General features: G+C 42.7%; 1 protein-coding gene across 2 annotated transcripts in view; it reads right to left on the bottom strand.

Moving 5' to 3' along the window:
- Nucleotides 1-448: 448 nt before the first annotated feature.
- The window catches only part of LOC109994997 (zinc finger protein 804B), a 31,334-nt gene continuing 14,877 nt past the window's right edge, over nt 449-16,905 (bottom strand). The window contains exons 3-5 of one of the 2 annotated variants that reach the window (XM_020648545.3): nt 9,740-9,877; nt 5,706-5,836; nt 449-4,580 (exon numbers count right to left, since the gene is read on the bottom strand). In XM_020648545.3, the coding sequence (XP_020504201.2) occupies nt 677-4,580; nt 5,706-5,836; nt 9,740-9,877 (4,173 nt within the window). In that variant the 3' untranslated portion in view covers nt 449-676. Of the gene's footprint in view, nt 4,581-5,538; nt 5,664-5,705; nt 5,837-9,739; nt 9,878-16,905 lie in introns of those variants that run through there. The other variant, XM_065958145.1, reaches the window with a different exon arrangement.

Raw genomic sequence — 16,905 nt, 5'->3', positions numbered from 1 at the left:
TTAAGTCCAGAAAACCTTTTTTCTTGCACATAAATGCAGTGTAGAGAAAGGTTAAAATGACTGTGCTATGCCCTCAGCCCCTGGAACATCATTTATATGTGTTGAAAGATAGAGTCTCAGTAAGATAACCTGTATGAAATGGAGATAAGGAGGGAGTACTTTTTTCTTGGACTTCTGTCTCTAGCATGAAGGCTACTTCAAAAGGCAGCTGGTCTGTCTGTGGTTCAGAGGGAAAGAGGGAGGATGACACAAGCCCAGCTTGTCTTTGAATAGCAGGTGCACCTTCCCTTTATTGTTGGCCTGAATGTGGAATGAAGGAAAAAGCAAAGGATCAAAGTATGTTTTCCCACTATCTACTGCAAGACAGCAAAGGCTAGATGGAGAAACAAATTCTCACTTGAAAACAGTCGATTGCCAAGCTGTTTGTGTGTGCATGCATGTATGTGTGTGTGTGTGTGTGTGTGTGTGTGTGTGTGTGTGTGTGTGTGTGTGTGTGTGTGTGTGTGTGTGTAAGGGCATATGTGAATAAGAGTTGGAGTAGATGCTCGTAAAAGCACTGACACATCCCCATTTCTAAAAGTCGGCTTTTATCCAAACCAAAATTTCCCTCTCTCTCCTTTACTTGTCTGAGTTGCCAAGGGGAGATTAATAACATGGCAGCCGCTCTGTAAAAAAATCACAACGCCTTCTGTTGAAACCTCACTGGCCACACTCGTTCCATGAAAGGCTGTGGGTTCAACGTTTGCAGGGAGACCGGAGAGAGTGGAGCAAGTTGGGCGGGGTGAAAAGTGGGTGACTGGGGAAGGAGCTGGATGGGGTGGTGGGAGAGCAAGATTGAGGGGAATAAAGAAGATATGGAGAAGGGAGAGAGATGAAGGTGATGAGGGAGAGTTGGTGGGTGGAGAGGAGGCAGGGGGTGAGGGAGCTGAACTGGGTGTGGGTGGATGGCAGGGGAAGGGGATGAGGTGGAAGAGGATGTGGAAGAGGGGGCCAAGGAGAGGGCTGTGTGTTGCAAAATGATATGATGGAGGCTTGAGAGAGGGGGAGATGGTGGAAGAGTCGGGAGGTTGGGGACTCCAAGAGCCATGGATTGAGTAAAGTTCTCCTGTCGGGTCAGATGTGGAAGTGGGACACTGACCTCATGGGTGTGCTGTGCTTGGGTTTGCATTATGTCTATGTGAATTGACTGGGTGTGCAAGGAAGGTGTATACTGTTCCTCTGAAGTTCCAGAGTTTTCTGACAGTGCCGTGTGAGGGTAGTTCGTTCCTGTGTGTGACTCTGCACTATGCGTCTGCTCCAGGACTTTCTGCATGTGCTCTCTCGCCTGCTCTTGCAGGGGGCGATATTTGTCCATCTCCTCAGCGGTGAAGCTAATTGGAGCAACAGTCCGGCCACTTGCTTGTTTGTCATCTGTCCTTATATTTGATGAGGAGAGATTTGGTAAGTTGCTTGAGCTTGACTCTAAGATTCCCATAGGACAATTTTGCCTTTCGATGACTGCTCCCTCTTCCAGTCCACCACTACCTTTGGTCTCCTCATCCTCATCTCCCTCCTTCTCCTGACTCTTCTCCAGCAGGCCTTTCCACCTCCTAGCCTTCCTCTGGATTGAAGGTAGTTTCCCTATAAGAGGGAGAAGCAAAGTCCTTGCTAGTTTTCTAGAAGGAGAATTACTTGGGGCTTGTCCTGCAAGAGTTGTGCCTGGCCTGCTTGGGGAAGATGGTCCACCTTGAACGTTCGCCTGTGGATTTGGCTCCTTTTGCTTAGAGGAACTTGTGTCAACATGAGCAAAAGAGGTCCTCTGGGGTGAAGAATGAGAGAAGCAGGAGGAGGTAAAGCTGGAAGGAGAGGACATGGGACTACTGTGCTTCTTTTCCCCCTCAGATGAAAGTTCTTGAGCTCTTGAGGAAGTCCTGCAAGAGTTAAAAGCCAATCCATCAACTTTGCCCGCTGAGCAGGAACTACTCTGGCTCCACTCTAAACTGAGTTCTGACATGTTGGTGCTGCTGCAGGGGCTGCAGGATCGTGGGCTGTGGCATCTGCCTGCCCGTGTGTTGATCACACTCCGGGGGCTGTAAGTCTGTTTTTTTGTCCACCACTCAGGGCTGGAGAAGTGTCTGGAGCTTGAGCTTCTAGAGCGTGAATTCTTCCGCATAAAGCCTGGGCTGTCTCTGTCTGCCCCTGCCTTGGATCCTGATCTGTGTGTCCCCCAGTCCTCCCAGCTGTCGCTGCTGCCCCATGTCCATCTGTCCCAGTCTACATCCTCTGTGCTAAGATGTCTACGTCTCCTGTCCCACCTGCAAGGACTGGGACTAAACCTTGCCACCTGATCCCACTCTTCTGTTCTGCTTCGTGATCTCGCCCAAGACCTTGAAGCACCCTCGTCAGTACCTCCAGGAAAGGTCCCTCGCATCCAATCCCACTGTTCTGTATCAGGAAACTTCCCCCTGTCTCTACAACCTGACCGCCCTCCCGTTAACCAGGTCCTCTCTGTGTCCTCCCAGACTTCCCCATGCCTCAAACTCTTCCTCTGACTATGAATGAATTTCCTGTCCCTGTGGAGGATTTTTCTCTTTCTCACCGGGCTGCAACCACAGCTGTTGTCAGGGTAACAGCAGTCAATGAAACTCCTGGGGTTGCTATGGTGACCCCTTTCCCAAAACAGCTTTGAGTTACATCCTGGTGAGAAAGAGTGTACGGAGAAGTGAGACCGCCAGGGAAAAGTCGCTGTGTCTCCGTGTCGCTTTCCCTCTCCCTTGGTGTTTGTGTCTGCTGTGTGTCTGCTGAGCAGTGAGGAAGAAGTGCAAGATTCTGCCTGCTCCCTGTCTGCCCATGACTGGGATTCAGTGCTGTGGCTCCTGTGAGGCCCCCTTTTCCTGACAGAGACAGATACTGGCTCAGTGTCACATCTCCCCAGGAGACAGCTGCTCCCTGCTCCCTGCAATCTCCTCTTCCTCATCCCTCTTTGCCTCCTTTCCTTCCCCCAGCTCCCCACAGCTTCTCCTCTACTCTCTCTTCGAGTGCAGACTGTGGAGACAACGCTCCTGACTTTGCACCTAGCCGATTGTTGCTTGTTTGAAGCGCTCCTTTTCCTCTTCCCCAGCTTGTGTTTCTTTGTGTTGGCTTTCTTTCTCTTTTTGCGTGGCACTTCTGAGACACCCACGTACGGCTGTGCAGATCTGGCACACTCGCACATTGTCTCACTCCCACACTCACACCTGGACGGGCTGATGCTTGTCCCCTGTGTGCCAGGCTGGATGACAGACTCTGATTTACAGCTCAGGGCTGTGATGGCTTTCTCCCTGATCCTTCTCGCGCCCCCTAATCTTCCTCCCTGAGCATTCTGGGAGTTTGTGTCAGAGCTGTCACTATGAGCGGGGTCAAATGGATGGGAGGCTGCCCTCGCACTGTTCTCTATACTTAGCGTGCATCTGCCTCTTTCTAATGGTGATTCTGACGATGAAAGGTTTTTGTTCTTTAGGAACAGGTGTGCTTCTGTGTCTAAATTGATATGTTGTGCTGCCTTGAAATTTGCCTCCACTTTTTCCTGTCTTTCCACTCTCAGTTCTTGTCTTGTCTGTCTTGGTAAACAGGTATGAGTGTCTGGTGTAAGAATAGCTGGCACACATGGATTTGATTCGACTGAGAGAGCACACAACTGATTTTGTTGTGGCTCCTGCTGATCCTTTGTGAGTTGTTCTTGTCGTTGGTGATCCGAGCAGAGCGGGTTGCAGCTGTAGCAGATGTTTGGTTGAGAAATAGTGAACTTGAGCAAGCTGACAGGCCATCTAAGACAGGTAGAGCCATCTTTCCCCAGCACCGACATATTCTGACTTTTCTCCCTCAACCCTTCTGTCACATGCTTTCTTTCTGTCTCACTATCTGTTTTTGTTCCCCATGTGTCCACATGTGTTTGAGATGGCAAGACAGGAGATTCCTGGCTCTGATTATCGGGAATTTCTGTGGAAATAGGAGATTTGTCTTTCTCACAGTCTCTTTTTCCCATCCCCTCTTCTTGTTTGTGATAATCACTGATAGGCCCAATGTCACTCGATCCAACACTGTCTGAGCTGGACTTTTCACTCTCACTGTGTTTCCCCTCTTCTGCTGACCCTATTTCTCTGTCAATATCTTCCATTATTCCCTTTATCCTTTCTTTTATTTGTTCCCTCTTCTCTCTCTCCTCCTCCTCCAGGTCAGAGAAGACTGAGGCAGAAGGCTCAAGTCGTGGCCCCCTGCGGGAGAAACAGAAGGACACCCCAAGCCTGCCCCCTGCCTTTCCCTGCCCAGAGAGAGACAGCTGGGGATACAAGCCCAGGCAAGACTGGGGGCTCACTGCAGTGGATGCAGGAGGTGATTCTGCTGGAGCAGTGGGCAACCCTTTTTGGGGAGGAGAATGGTTTGGAATTTCTGGCTGGTTAATGAGAGGAGCGGTCCTGGCTTGAGTGGGAGGGGGTCTCAGGGAGTAGTTGAAGGGTTCATGTTTGTCATCCCAGCTGTGGTCCTTTTGGTCCACATCTTTGTAGTGTTGCTGCCTCCCAGACCTGACAGCACTTCTTAGTCCATAAGTCCTTCCTGAGACTCTGCAAAAGAAAGTCATATTAATATACCTTATTTTAGTTGATTGAACTTTGCTTCACTTCACCTTGGCTAAAGTGTCTTGAATTGAATTCAATATAAAATTTGCAAAGTTTAAGTCATTATGAGAATATGCTTCAGAAGCATAAATAAACTACTTTAGAAACCAAATTAACTTTACTTTAAATTAATTAATGCAGCTTATTCAAATAAATTGATTATAAAATTACAAAAGACAAATATTGCAATAATGTTATGTACTTTAGGTTGCAGTCCAAAATGAGAGTCCTGATTAAAGCATTGTGTATTCCAATAGCAGGTCATTTAGATAAGGGCCGAGTGTAATGTATAATTATAATAGCTTAGAATTAAAATTTAATGAAATAAACATTTAATAAGTACGCAGGTAGAATTATGTACCGTACAAGTATTTTGGTATGCAATAACAGGACATGATGTTTCTTACCACAGAGGTTATTAAGACTGAACTACTTTGTTTTTAATATATAATATGTATGCTAATTAGAGAAGAAAAGTAGAAAAAGAAAAAGGAAAAGTAAGACTTGAAGAGAGTAAAACAAAACAAAGAAGGGAACAAAAGAAGCACAGAAAATAGCCTTCAACAAAGAAAGAAAGAAAAAACGTAGGCAAGATATTAGTAGTCATAGTGATGCTGATCACATATCATTGCCTGATTATAGGAAAAACACATTTAATTGCAGAGGGAAAAGGTGCAATCAAGATGATGATTACGTGATGTATTGTCTTTGATTTGTTGTTTTGATTGCTTTAGGTTTGCAAACCTGGAGGTGAGATTAATATTTAACTCGTTTCACTATTTTTATTTACTTCTTTAACAGAAAACTTTCCTCTACCATCCATCCCTTTCTCAAACTTGATCTCTTTCTCCTTTAAATCATCTACTCTCAACAAGAATGTGTCAGAACGTTATATTTACTTCACCTGTGGCCTATAGGACTGGGTGCTTTCACATCTGTGGATGCATCCATCAAGTCGCAGAACCATTGACTGGATGTGACGCTTTCTAACCCCTCTGGATCATGCCCCTGCAGTCTCCACACACACACACACACACACACACACACACACACACACACACAGTCACTCACCGCTGAGTCTCCTGTTGCAGCTGTGCCAGCTGGTGCAGACGTCTGAGAGCCTTCTCCTGTTTGCGCTGATCCTTCCATGATTTCGAGGCCACGTTTCGAGCAAACTCCCTTTGCTGGAGTTCCTTCAGTCTCTGGTAGAAAGAGCGATGGAAAAAAAAAATATATATATATGTGGAGGGCAGCAAGAAAAGAAGAGAGAGGGAGAGACTAGTGTTAGGAAGCTCTCTGCAGGCAGCTGTCTTTCAAATCACACACATCAGTCAGCACCATTTGCAGATGTTCTCCTCCAAAGCTCATGTCCAATTAACTCCATTCAGCCCGGAAGAAAGAGTCTTTCCTCCAACACACAGCTTGGAAGCAAACACAACAAAGCTGGTGAATAGCAGATTACAGACACAGTTTGGGGTGAGTGACAAGAGTGATATAATGATAATGATGCTCTTTCCACTGACGTTTCTCAAATATTCAATCCTTCATCAGTCGGTTTTGTAGAACTTGTGCTCCAATTACATGTCCTTATAAGCTTTTCAGGCCTTGATTTGCTGTTGCAGAAATTGCATACCACAACACAAAACACAAAGGCCCGACCTTTTATCATTGGCAAAATAACTATTTGAGGCTTTATAAAGGCCGGAGATTTCGTTTAAAAAATACTCGATCATAGTATCTGCTGTGTGTGGGTGTAACAAAAAATTAGGAAACATAACCTGTCATAGAACTACAAGGTAGTACAAGTGATTTAATTTTGAGCAAACTGGTGGGCCTAAAATGCATTAAAGCAAAGTAAAAAAAACAAAAACAATTATCCCTGTTGTGCCAGTGTGCATGTGTATATTTGTGTGTCTGTCGCTATAGGTGTGCCAATACTCCCAGGGAAACAATGATTCATGCCTCTTTCTCCGGTTTCCTTTTCTGTCACACTTTAATCCCCCCCTTTATCCATGCTTGGCGTGTGCGTGTGCGTGCGTGTGTGCGTGCGTGTGTGTGTGTGTATGGACTAAAGAGTTTGGAAATAGCTGCAGTATCATGCCTATCCCTCCGATCTCCTGTCTTATTCTCTCTCACCTCCCTGTAGATTCAAGCTACCTCATTGTGCAACCCAACCCCGGCTTATGAACTCAGGATTTGTTGTTTATCTTATATATTTTGGAACTTATCCTGTAGTATAAATTGCAACAGGATTACACCACTCTCACTTTCAGATTATGTTATGCTATTATCCACCCATACAGTTTGTATCACTCACACACACACACACACACACACACACACACACACACACACACTCATGCACACATCAGATTAGCCCCTCAGACATCAGAATTATTTATACACTCACTGTCTTTCACACACAGATCTTCTGCTGCAGCTGACACTCTTCAGGTTAATCTCTGCTGAGTCTAACACAATCGTGTGTCTTTTACCATTATCGCCCCATGCTTACCATCCCGCTGTCAGCCTGCTGAAGACGGCATTAAGAATGTTCCTTAAACATACATGACACATGTGTGTACGTGCATGTGTGTGTTTTGTTAGTGTGCAGCGAGAAGCTTTGAGGGGCTTTGATGCCAGACTCATTCTATGGGAAATATTAATCATGTTCAAGCAGAGAGGCATGCATAATGAACTGCTTTGGACAGAACGAGGAGGAAAAGATTGGTGGTTGCACTGTAGCTGTCCATGGCAATGACTGAGAGAGAGAGAGAGAGAGAGAGAAGAGAGTACAATAGATGGAATATATGAAGATGAATACTTCCTCCTTCCTCCTGCATTTTGCACCCTGCCAGCTTATTGTTCTCCCTTAAAAACAGGCCCCACTGCAGGCAAACCTGTAACTATATTTAGTGCCAAACAAAATACTGCACGCTGAACCATTTTTCGCTGAGTACACTGAGCGGAGATATTTCCGTTACCCATTCTAAAGTTAAGATACTTTTGTCTTCAAAGATGATGTCATGTCCCCAACAGCAGGGAAGCGTTATTACTCCCGCTCTCCAACATGCCAGTCTCGCTATGTGCTGTGAAGCTCAATCCGTCTGTCAAAGCCTCGATCAATATTCCTTTAGATGTGTTAAGGAGCGCTCGGGCTGAGGCAACTACGGATGAGTCAGAGTTGATTCATATCCACCAGGCCCTCCGAATGAGGGATGATGTATTCTTAGGCAGCATGTGAGGGGCCATGCTAATGGGCTGATTGCTTTTTTATTATTTAAAAAAGTGAAGTGTAATTCTGTTGTAATGAACAATTTCTGTATTGCTGACAAAGCGTTGCATTCAGACATGTTTATCCCTGAATCGATGACAAGGAAAGGAGACAGGGCATATGCAATCAGCTTCTATTCTGCAAAGCCAATACTCCTGCAGGGACACTGTCTTCTGCTGGAATTTCATCTGTTGTCTGCTCGGTAGGCTGTGTGTACATGCATGCCTGTGTCTGTCTGTGTGTGTGTGTGTGTTGTGTGCGTGCGTGTGTGTGTGTGTGTGTGCGTGCGCGTGCGTGCGTGTGTGTGTGTGTGTGTGTTCCTGCAATGCCAGTGGCTACTGTCAGCTCAGTGCCTCATGCAGCTCATTTCATGTGCCTGCCGCTGGCGAAAACAAAGCATTAACATTGGCCTGCAGTTGCTTCAATTCATTTTCAAAGAACAATGACGGTGAAGGAACAGTTTTATTTCATGTTTATTTCATGTTGCACGGTGTGGGCGTTCTGAAGTGGGAAGCGGCTCAGCTCGGTCGAGAGATCGTCGAACGGCGTTGTGCGCTGAATGTCTGTATGTTTTTGTGTGCGTGTATGTGTTGGCATGACAGATAGCTGTAGGAGAGTATGCTATCAGCAGAACCTTCAGCTTGTTAGTCTGGAGTGGAGGTTGTGTATGAAAATGGATGTGAAAGCACAGGGCAGGAGGAAACCTGCTGCCGGGCCTGTTCCTAATGGTCCATTGGCCTTATCTTGTCCAAACTAGGAAAATAGAATATTACTTGAGCTGTGACTAATAACTTGATGTTTTATTTGGGAGAGAAAATTCATTTATCTTTTTAACAAAGTACAAATGGCAGAAAATAGATTATTTCTTGGGACATCCTTATGTACAAGATATATATAAATCAGCTGCTCTAATTTTTTAACTGAAGTAAAGTAACTTTAAGATGAGTAAAAGTCAAATAATCAAAAAAAATGTTCCTTCAGGTTGCGGTAGTTACTTTCTCCTTTCTTCAAGGATAAGAATGAGACAATTTACCCAAACTGATCATCTCCGAAAATTTTTGTTTAAGTAACACTTTTGTAACCTTGTTTTTTTAACCTCAATTTTTTTTACCTTATTAAGAAAGTACCTAACATTGTTAAATTATTGGATTCCGTCATTTCCAATAATTAAATAAGAAAATATTTTCTTTTATTCTGCTGGAGATTATCCTTCTGTTTGTTAGATTTGAAAAAGGTGAAATATCAAGTGCTCTTAGTGAAGACATTATTTTTAATGCAGCACTATTCCTCTAAATTCCAAGGTCTTATTGTCACAAAATGATGAAATATTAAAAACAGCAATGTAATACACATAGTACTTAATTAAATCCCCAAACAATGAAAATAAGAAAAAGTAAAAACACACACAATTACTTTAAAGGGGGTTATTTTCATGTTATATTTAACTTCTCTGAAGCGGTTTGATGCCCCCACATGGAATCAATAATGTTTATCTGAAGTTATTCTATAAATGCAATGCTCCACTATGTCTGCATGTATATTTTTACGCATTGTGTTTATGTATTTCTGCCTAGAGATGTGGTATTCCAGCACTGCGTGTGTGCTTGTAAGACATGATGTGGTTGTCACACTCCTACTGTTACCTACTGAGAAACGATATTGGACAGACTGATATGTAGCTTTCCATCCACATACACATATAGGTAACACACCTGAATGCAATGACAGGAGATCATACAAAAAAAAAAGTCTGCTCACTTGTGCGCGTCTGTTTTGCGTGTTGTTACATAACAGAAGTGCTGTGGTTGTGGTGCAAGAGCTTCTCATGTACCTGCTTGTGTGCATGGTCGTAAGAATTGATGTGGTTGTCAAACTCCTGGTGTCTGAGGTACTGCTTGTGACACAGCTCGCAGTAGAAAAGAGCCTTCAGATCCTCCGCTGAGCAGCCCAAAGCCCTCTCTGCACGCTCCTGCAGAACGAGAAAGAAAAAAGAGAGAGAGAGTTGAGATAGAGGCATAAACAGACAGAGACGTAAAGGGTTGGGGGGGGGGGGGCAGAAATTGAAAGCAGGAGGAGAGGGGATGGAGGGATGGGGTGGGGTGGGGGGGGGGGGGGGGGGGGGGGGGGTGAAAGAATGGCAGATTGTTAGCCATTTAGAGCAAATCTGCATCCCGGAGACATCAGCAGTAATAGCCTCTACATGTGCTCTGCATAAAACTGTTAAACAGCATCCCATTAAAGCACGATGCCTTTTCTGCTGCTGGAGGTTGGACAAAGGCATTGAAGCCCTGCGCTCATGGCGACTTGAGCCTGGGGACACATTTAATACAGCCACTATAATAAAAAACCTGCGTTTGTACCGTAATGGCAAATAGTCCAAAGTTTGACTGCAGAGAAAGCGGCAATTGTGCCTGACAGACCGACAGAAAAAGTGCACTACTTAGACTTCAGTACACGGGGTAAAAAAGGTTGCATGTGAAGAAGAAGAAGAAATTCCAGGAAATAACACATACATATAAAGGTGTGTAAAAAGCACATGGACCAACAGCTACACGAACACACACACATACACACACTTACATTCACTGAACAAATGGCACATTGTCCTCGGGGGATAAATCGCTTGTCTGCATGCTCACATCAGCCAGAGGGTTTTTGGGTTGGAGGACATGCACACTGTTGTGTACAATGGATGTGTGTCCTTATGTGTTGAGGAGTGTATGTGCATTCATGCCATGCTCTGCTTCAGAATGTAATTTCCCTGAGGCTGGGGGCTGCCAATAAACACTATTGAATTCTGTTCTACACTGACATGATGGGAATTTAATTTGAGGGTGTCACTTCTTTCTCTCCTTTTCTCGCTCAGTTTTTTTTCTCTTTCCTGTGTCCACTTCCTGGCTCTCTCTCTCTCTCGTCACTAGCTGTCCAAGCCTGTCTTTCCTCCTCCTCCAACTCTCTTTCTCTCCATTCCCTTTATCTCCCCTTTTATCCCCTCTATTTGGCTTTTCTCTCTTACTGGCTTGCTCCTTTTTCTGTTTGTTGAGCCCTGGGTCATGCGGTGACAGAGTCTATTGGCCTCAATTTGCTTCAGTAATATGCCTGCACACGGGAACAGAGGTGAGCGGAAAAGAGAAGGAGGATAGGAAGACAAGAAGTGACCCCTGTGTGCCCTAGCAGACACACAATTGCACAAACACCTCAGCATTATTATTACCACAGTGTCTAATGGTCCCCTGCTGTACATGCCATTGCGTCCGTTTTAACTCGCGTAGATGCTGCATCCAGCAGAGCCCGGTGTCAAGGCAAAGCAGCTGAAGAAAAGTGCAGGCTGTCAGGACTCTCTTAAGCCCGGTATCAACAGAAAGGTAACTAATATACATTGATCGTGTGTTGCTGTGTTTGTGTGCATGCTATCGATCTGCCTCGTAGGCTTAAGACACGACCAGGAAATGATCTAATCACCGAGAGCGGCCGTCCTTTGAGTGCTGCCAGGGTGATGGGATTGAGATCATGAATCCAGTGTATTTGTCAACCTTTGGGCTTATGCAAGACTACATGAGCCGTGTAAGTGCGCACCGTAATATACTCATTATACAGCATGTGTGTACACGTGTTTAATTTTGTGTGCGCTTGACTTTTTCATTGTCTCCCTCACAGCGTTCTTCTCTCTTTCCCTGAATCTGTCAAGGTAATTGTTGTGAACACTGATATATATCTACGGAAAGACGGGAGCATGTTCATGTAAAGGTAGGTAGGCTTACATGAATCAAAGTCGAAATTAGTGTATTTTCTGTGTGTGTGTACACTCAAGAGTAATGTGTTCATGTCTGAGGGAATCTTGACAAGCGATAACCCATTTTCCTGTAGAGCCCAAAATCAAACATGAGAGCTTTCATTTGCCTCAAATGTATACACCTCATCTGATTCCAGCACTCATGCATCAACTCAGGCTGCATGTATCCACACAAAGAATCACATTCAGCTCAAACACACACGCACACACACACACACACACATTTATGCATGGTCGAGCTTCAGTCTGTCAACCTGATACAGCAGTGCAAAATTAATCTAGACCTCAATTTACCTCACTAGCATAAATCTGTTTGCACAGAAAGCACAAGTGATATCTGCTGCAGCCCTGAATAGACAGTGATTGTTTGCATGATTATGTGTGTGAGTGTTTGTGCGAGGTTGTGAATGTGAATGCTTCTTTTCTTTTTTTTCTCTCTCTCTCTCTCTCTCTCTCTCTCTCTCTCTCCCTCCCTCTCTCTACTCTCTGCTTATCCTCAATTTGTGGGAGAAGTGCCATGTTATCCCTCTTCATAGCTGAAATTATGCTAACAAATAAGAGTGTTTATGAGCCATAACCAGAGTTTCAGACACACACGCATGTTATTCAATGTCTTAAGCTTGTGTGGAAATGAACCGGTCACGCTTAAAGTGTTTTTTACACACATGGTTTGCCAGAAAATGCAAGCTGGAAACTAATGAAACACAATATATTCATTTAAAAATCCTCAGGAAGACAAAAAAAAATAGGTCCTCTGAGAAATCTCTCGGAGTGCTGCAGATGGAAACAATGCGGGCACCTTTCTGATGCAATCACCATGTCATTGCCTTCCTATTTAACTGCCCTCTTGGTTTTTTGGATGTCTGACTTTTATAGCATATAAAATCCCAAATTGTATCCTTTTTTTTTGTTACAAGTTTGTTATGCAGACTTATGGAGAGTTCAGATAAGTGTTACCATTTTCTCCCTTCATAATCCTCTTCCTTGTGATGTTAAGGATTAAAGACTGCTGATCTTCACAGAAAATCAGAGACACATTTCATGCAATTTGTTCCCCTATACTAACTTCATTTAACGTCTTAACAAAGTAAAAGTGGGGCTAAATATTTGTTTGAGATCAAAGAATCAGAAAATGTCATCCTAACATGCTATATAGTTTGTAGTATGTGAAACAGAAGGTGAATTATTTGGTATGTCCAACAACTTAGAATCTAAACCAATAGCAGGCTTAATGCATACTTTTTCAATGCATACGTATTCAAGGGGCGCCGGTGGCCTAGTGGTTAGTTTGCGTGCCCCATGTACAGAGGCTGTAACTCTTGAAGGTCTGTTCCGGCCGGTGGCTCCTTTCCCACTCTCTCTCTCTCTCCATTATTTCTAACTCTATCCACTGTCCTGTCTCTCTAATAAAGGTATAAAAAGCCCCCAAAAAATCTTACTAAAAAAGAGTATTCAAGCACTGAAGAGTCTGCCAGTATGAATATCCTGTAAATATTCAATTATTTTATTATTTGTCACATTATGTAACTTTATCCAAAATGTTAAAGCAACTCCAACGACTGTCTGGCAGTGAGACCAGACCCAGAAAGCAACTTGATAATACACACTCCTGGCTCAGAGCAGGGAGTTTCAAAGACACTTACTTTTCTTTATTCACAAAAACATATTGAACGATAATGCAGATTATAGGGCTGCACACGAGCAAGAAGAAGCAGAAGCAGCACTTCAGTTTGTATTTGAAAATGTCTTGTTCACCAGATTACTAGATGAAGAAAATCCTGACAGTGCTGCTTGCTTTTCTTGTTCTTTTTGAAAATACTTGTAGCTAATTTATTTATAAAAGTTCCTCATAGAATACAGAACACCATACTCAAAATAGTTAGTGGTCCCTTTGAAAAAAATATTTTCTATTCTGTTCAAAACAACATCTCTCGTATTTTTCTTGACAATGTGTACATATGTGACATCCAATCCAAGCAGGTTTAAATGTCAAACATTGTGTGTTGACAAAGTATATTTTCAGATTTTAGATTTTCAGATTTCAGAAACTTATTGTCCCACAAGGAAAAATTTGCATTGCAGCAGGAGCACACAGAAGACAGGAAACACAAGGACAACATCACCATAAAACATAAATGAAAACAAATAAACAACACAGACAACACAACAAAATATAAAACCAAATAAAAACATGGCAATTAAAATCAGTCAAGAGCTCATACCAAAGTGGGAATTCCTACTAAGTTCAATTTTATCAGTTGGTTTAAGCGATATTGTAATAAAAAAAATGACAAGCAAATAGGTAGTTGAAAGGTAGTTCAAGTTTTACATAATCTGTTTCGATTGCAGCAATTGGATTATAACAGTGTTCAGCCGCCTATACTGTACTTGAGCTAAATAGTCCCACTCATCTCAACTGGTCACCTTCGCACTGGCTGTAATTAAATATTGAACAGCATTTTCATGGATGGCCGGACTCAACTTAGAGAGAGTGTGAGGGAGGACTTCTGGTGCCAAGAGACTTTACCGTACAGGCACTCTGACACAGCGTTTTAAGAGCGTTTTGCCTCTTAGATTTGATGCATTTATTGTTCAAGGAATGGGATAGATTGATGGGACGTATATCAGGGAGAGATCTTTAAAACTATTAAACAAATGGGATTTCAGTGTTGGAGAAAAAGGCGGTTTTATTTGACAGAAGAAACAGGGGGGAAAGAATAAATATAAAAGCTTGTTTATATATTACTACTTCTCCAAAATAGAAACACTAAGTTACATGTAAAATATCAAATGATGATCTACATATACTACAAATGTTATAATTTCTTCATTTTCCTTGGGGAAACAGAGTCATTTTTGCTGGTTTTCTTTCCGGCATGTCTCTCTTTCCTTATGCTTTCATCAATTTGTGTGTAAAAAAACAAAAGTGACTTGATGAGCATAAACAAGCACTGAGCACTTGAGTCCTATTTCAACCAGCGTGTGAATATCTTCCTCCTCAGATCTGTTATCCATGTTGGCTCGGACACGTCGAGATGAAAATAATCAGATGTGATCATTGTTACCAGGATTGCAACAGAAGTTTTAATTGCAAGAACTTGGTTCAGTATCAAATTCAGATCATCAAAAAAAAAAATAGACCATAATAAGATTCAGCGTGCATAATAAACCCACAAAGTGAGAGGAAGAAGGCCCAGCAGCAGGATTACAAGCAGTTACAGATTCCCTCTGTTCAGATTTATTCACTTCCACTTAAAAGAACTTCTACTGACTTTATGAATATGGCTTAATTTGAATGGAACCATTGTTTCAGAAATTGACAAGCCAATAAAACCACTTTTCAGCTCCAGTAATTGACTCGTGTTCCTATGAAACCTATTGTTTTGTATAAATACATTGATTGCTGACTAACACCGGTGAGCGATAACAAATGACTCACAGCATGCACCTGACTGAATTCCACATTTTTCAGTGTGTCACCTGTATTTACAGCGTTTGTATCAACTGTTTTAATGTTTTAAACCAGTGAGGAGTATAACACAATGGAACATAAAAAAGGATCAATGTGATAAGAGCACCTTTGTTACAAAAGATAAAAAAATAACTCTTTTAGAGTCCAAGACAAGACTTTTCCTAAACTGAGGCCATCTGATTATTTCTACATAAAATGTAGCATGGGAAGTGTAAAAATCTAATGATTTAAATTATCTTTCTCTGAGGAGAGGAGAGGAGATGAGATAAGGTAGATGTTAACAATTTGGAAAAAACTTCTCATTGCTACTCTGCCATCAGAGAACAATTAAATAAACAAGTCATAACTGTTTATCAAGCCCAATTAAGCCTTCAATTATATTCTGCTATAATTATCACCCTAACTTGGCCACTGTAATGAATCGAAACAATTTCATTTGTGCTAAAAAAAAACAACAACTAATTCTGCAAATCTGGTTGCCTCCTGCTCCATCCCTCAGTCTCTGATATTTACGCGTATGTGAAGTCTGTTTTTTTCCCCTCTGCCTGTCTCTGAAGTGCTCCTGTGATGGTTTGTCTGACACACGTGTGTTCACAAATGCAGGAGGAGCAGATAGTCTGGCAGTGTGACAGTCTGATGATTTCTGGCCATTCTTCTGTAACTAATGACTGCTGACCTGAGGGCTAAGATGCTTGTTACTGTAATGACCTGCAGATCTCGGCTTCAGACACACTTACACACAGGAACACACACACACACGCACACACATGAAGACAGACTGCCAAACCGCATACCTGAGTGTTAATGAGGTGATATTTTCAGCCACTAACTGTCTTTAACCCTCCACGGCCAATACACCCCCATTTATACATCAGTGCTTGTCCAAGCATGTTTTTTTTTTTTTTATTATGTGAAACCATTTGATAGTATTTGTAGGTCTTTGTTTTCTCCAGATCATTAATGCTGGCATGATCATTAAAAGTATGGCCTACATAGAACAGTCGTAGCCAAAGGCGCAGATGTGTTGACCACAGATACGCTTGTTAGCGTTTTCTTTCAGCCAAAACGACAGATGTGTTAACGTCAGTGAGCCACGTCATCTCACACATTGCCAGTAACCTGCTCTTTGAAGGAGTCACTACACAGGCTAAAATGATTCACAATATAAGAATACAGTGTGGTACAAAGTGAACTCCAGTGATCCAGACTCAGGTGGGTTATGACTCATTGTGTGATTCTGTGTTTGCTACCATAAGCAGAAGCTGAGCTTTGTGCAATGAATCAGCGGTGATTGTCTAACTCTCTGTGTTTGTTTGTGATATGTTCAAAATATTCAAAAATGTTCCGTCTCTCTGTGACCTTTAAAGTTAAGCAGCATGCAGGTAACAAACGGAATAAATAAATGATGAAGACATTAAATTTGCTAATCTCCCCTATGCCTTTGGTTGCCTTATTGCTATAAGGAGTGCTTTTTCCTGGGGGTGATCTTTTAGCTGACTGTCCGAAAACTGATGTTTGTGTTGTATTGAATCTTATATCGTGTTCCTCTAGAGCTACCTCTACCTCTCTTTTTTATTGTGTTGGCTCTATTATCAAGCTTCTGGTAGTTGAAATAGAATAATGACCTTCAGTTAAAGTGACAATTTCTGTCTTTCAAGAGGAAATTCACTTAGAGGATATTGAGGCACCTGCGAGACAACAAGTCACAAAATGAGAAGTCATGGATGGTTAA

Source organism: Labrus bergylta, chromosome 8 (genome assembly GCF_963930695.1).
Source record: "Labrus bergylta chromosome 8, fLabBer1.1, whole genome shotgun sequence".
Classification (NCBI taxonomy): Eukaryota; Metazoa; Chordata; class Actinopteri; order Labriformes; family Labridae; genus Labrus; species Labrus bergylta.
This window is presented reverse-complemented; position numbering and strand designations above follow the sequence as displayed.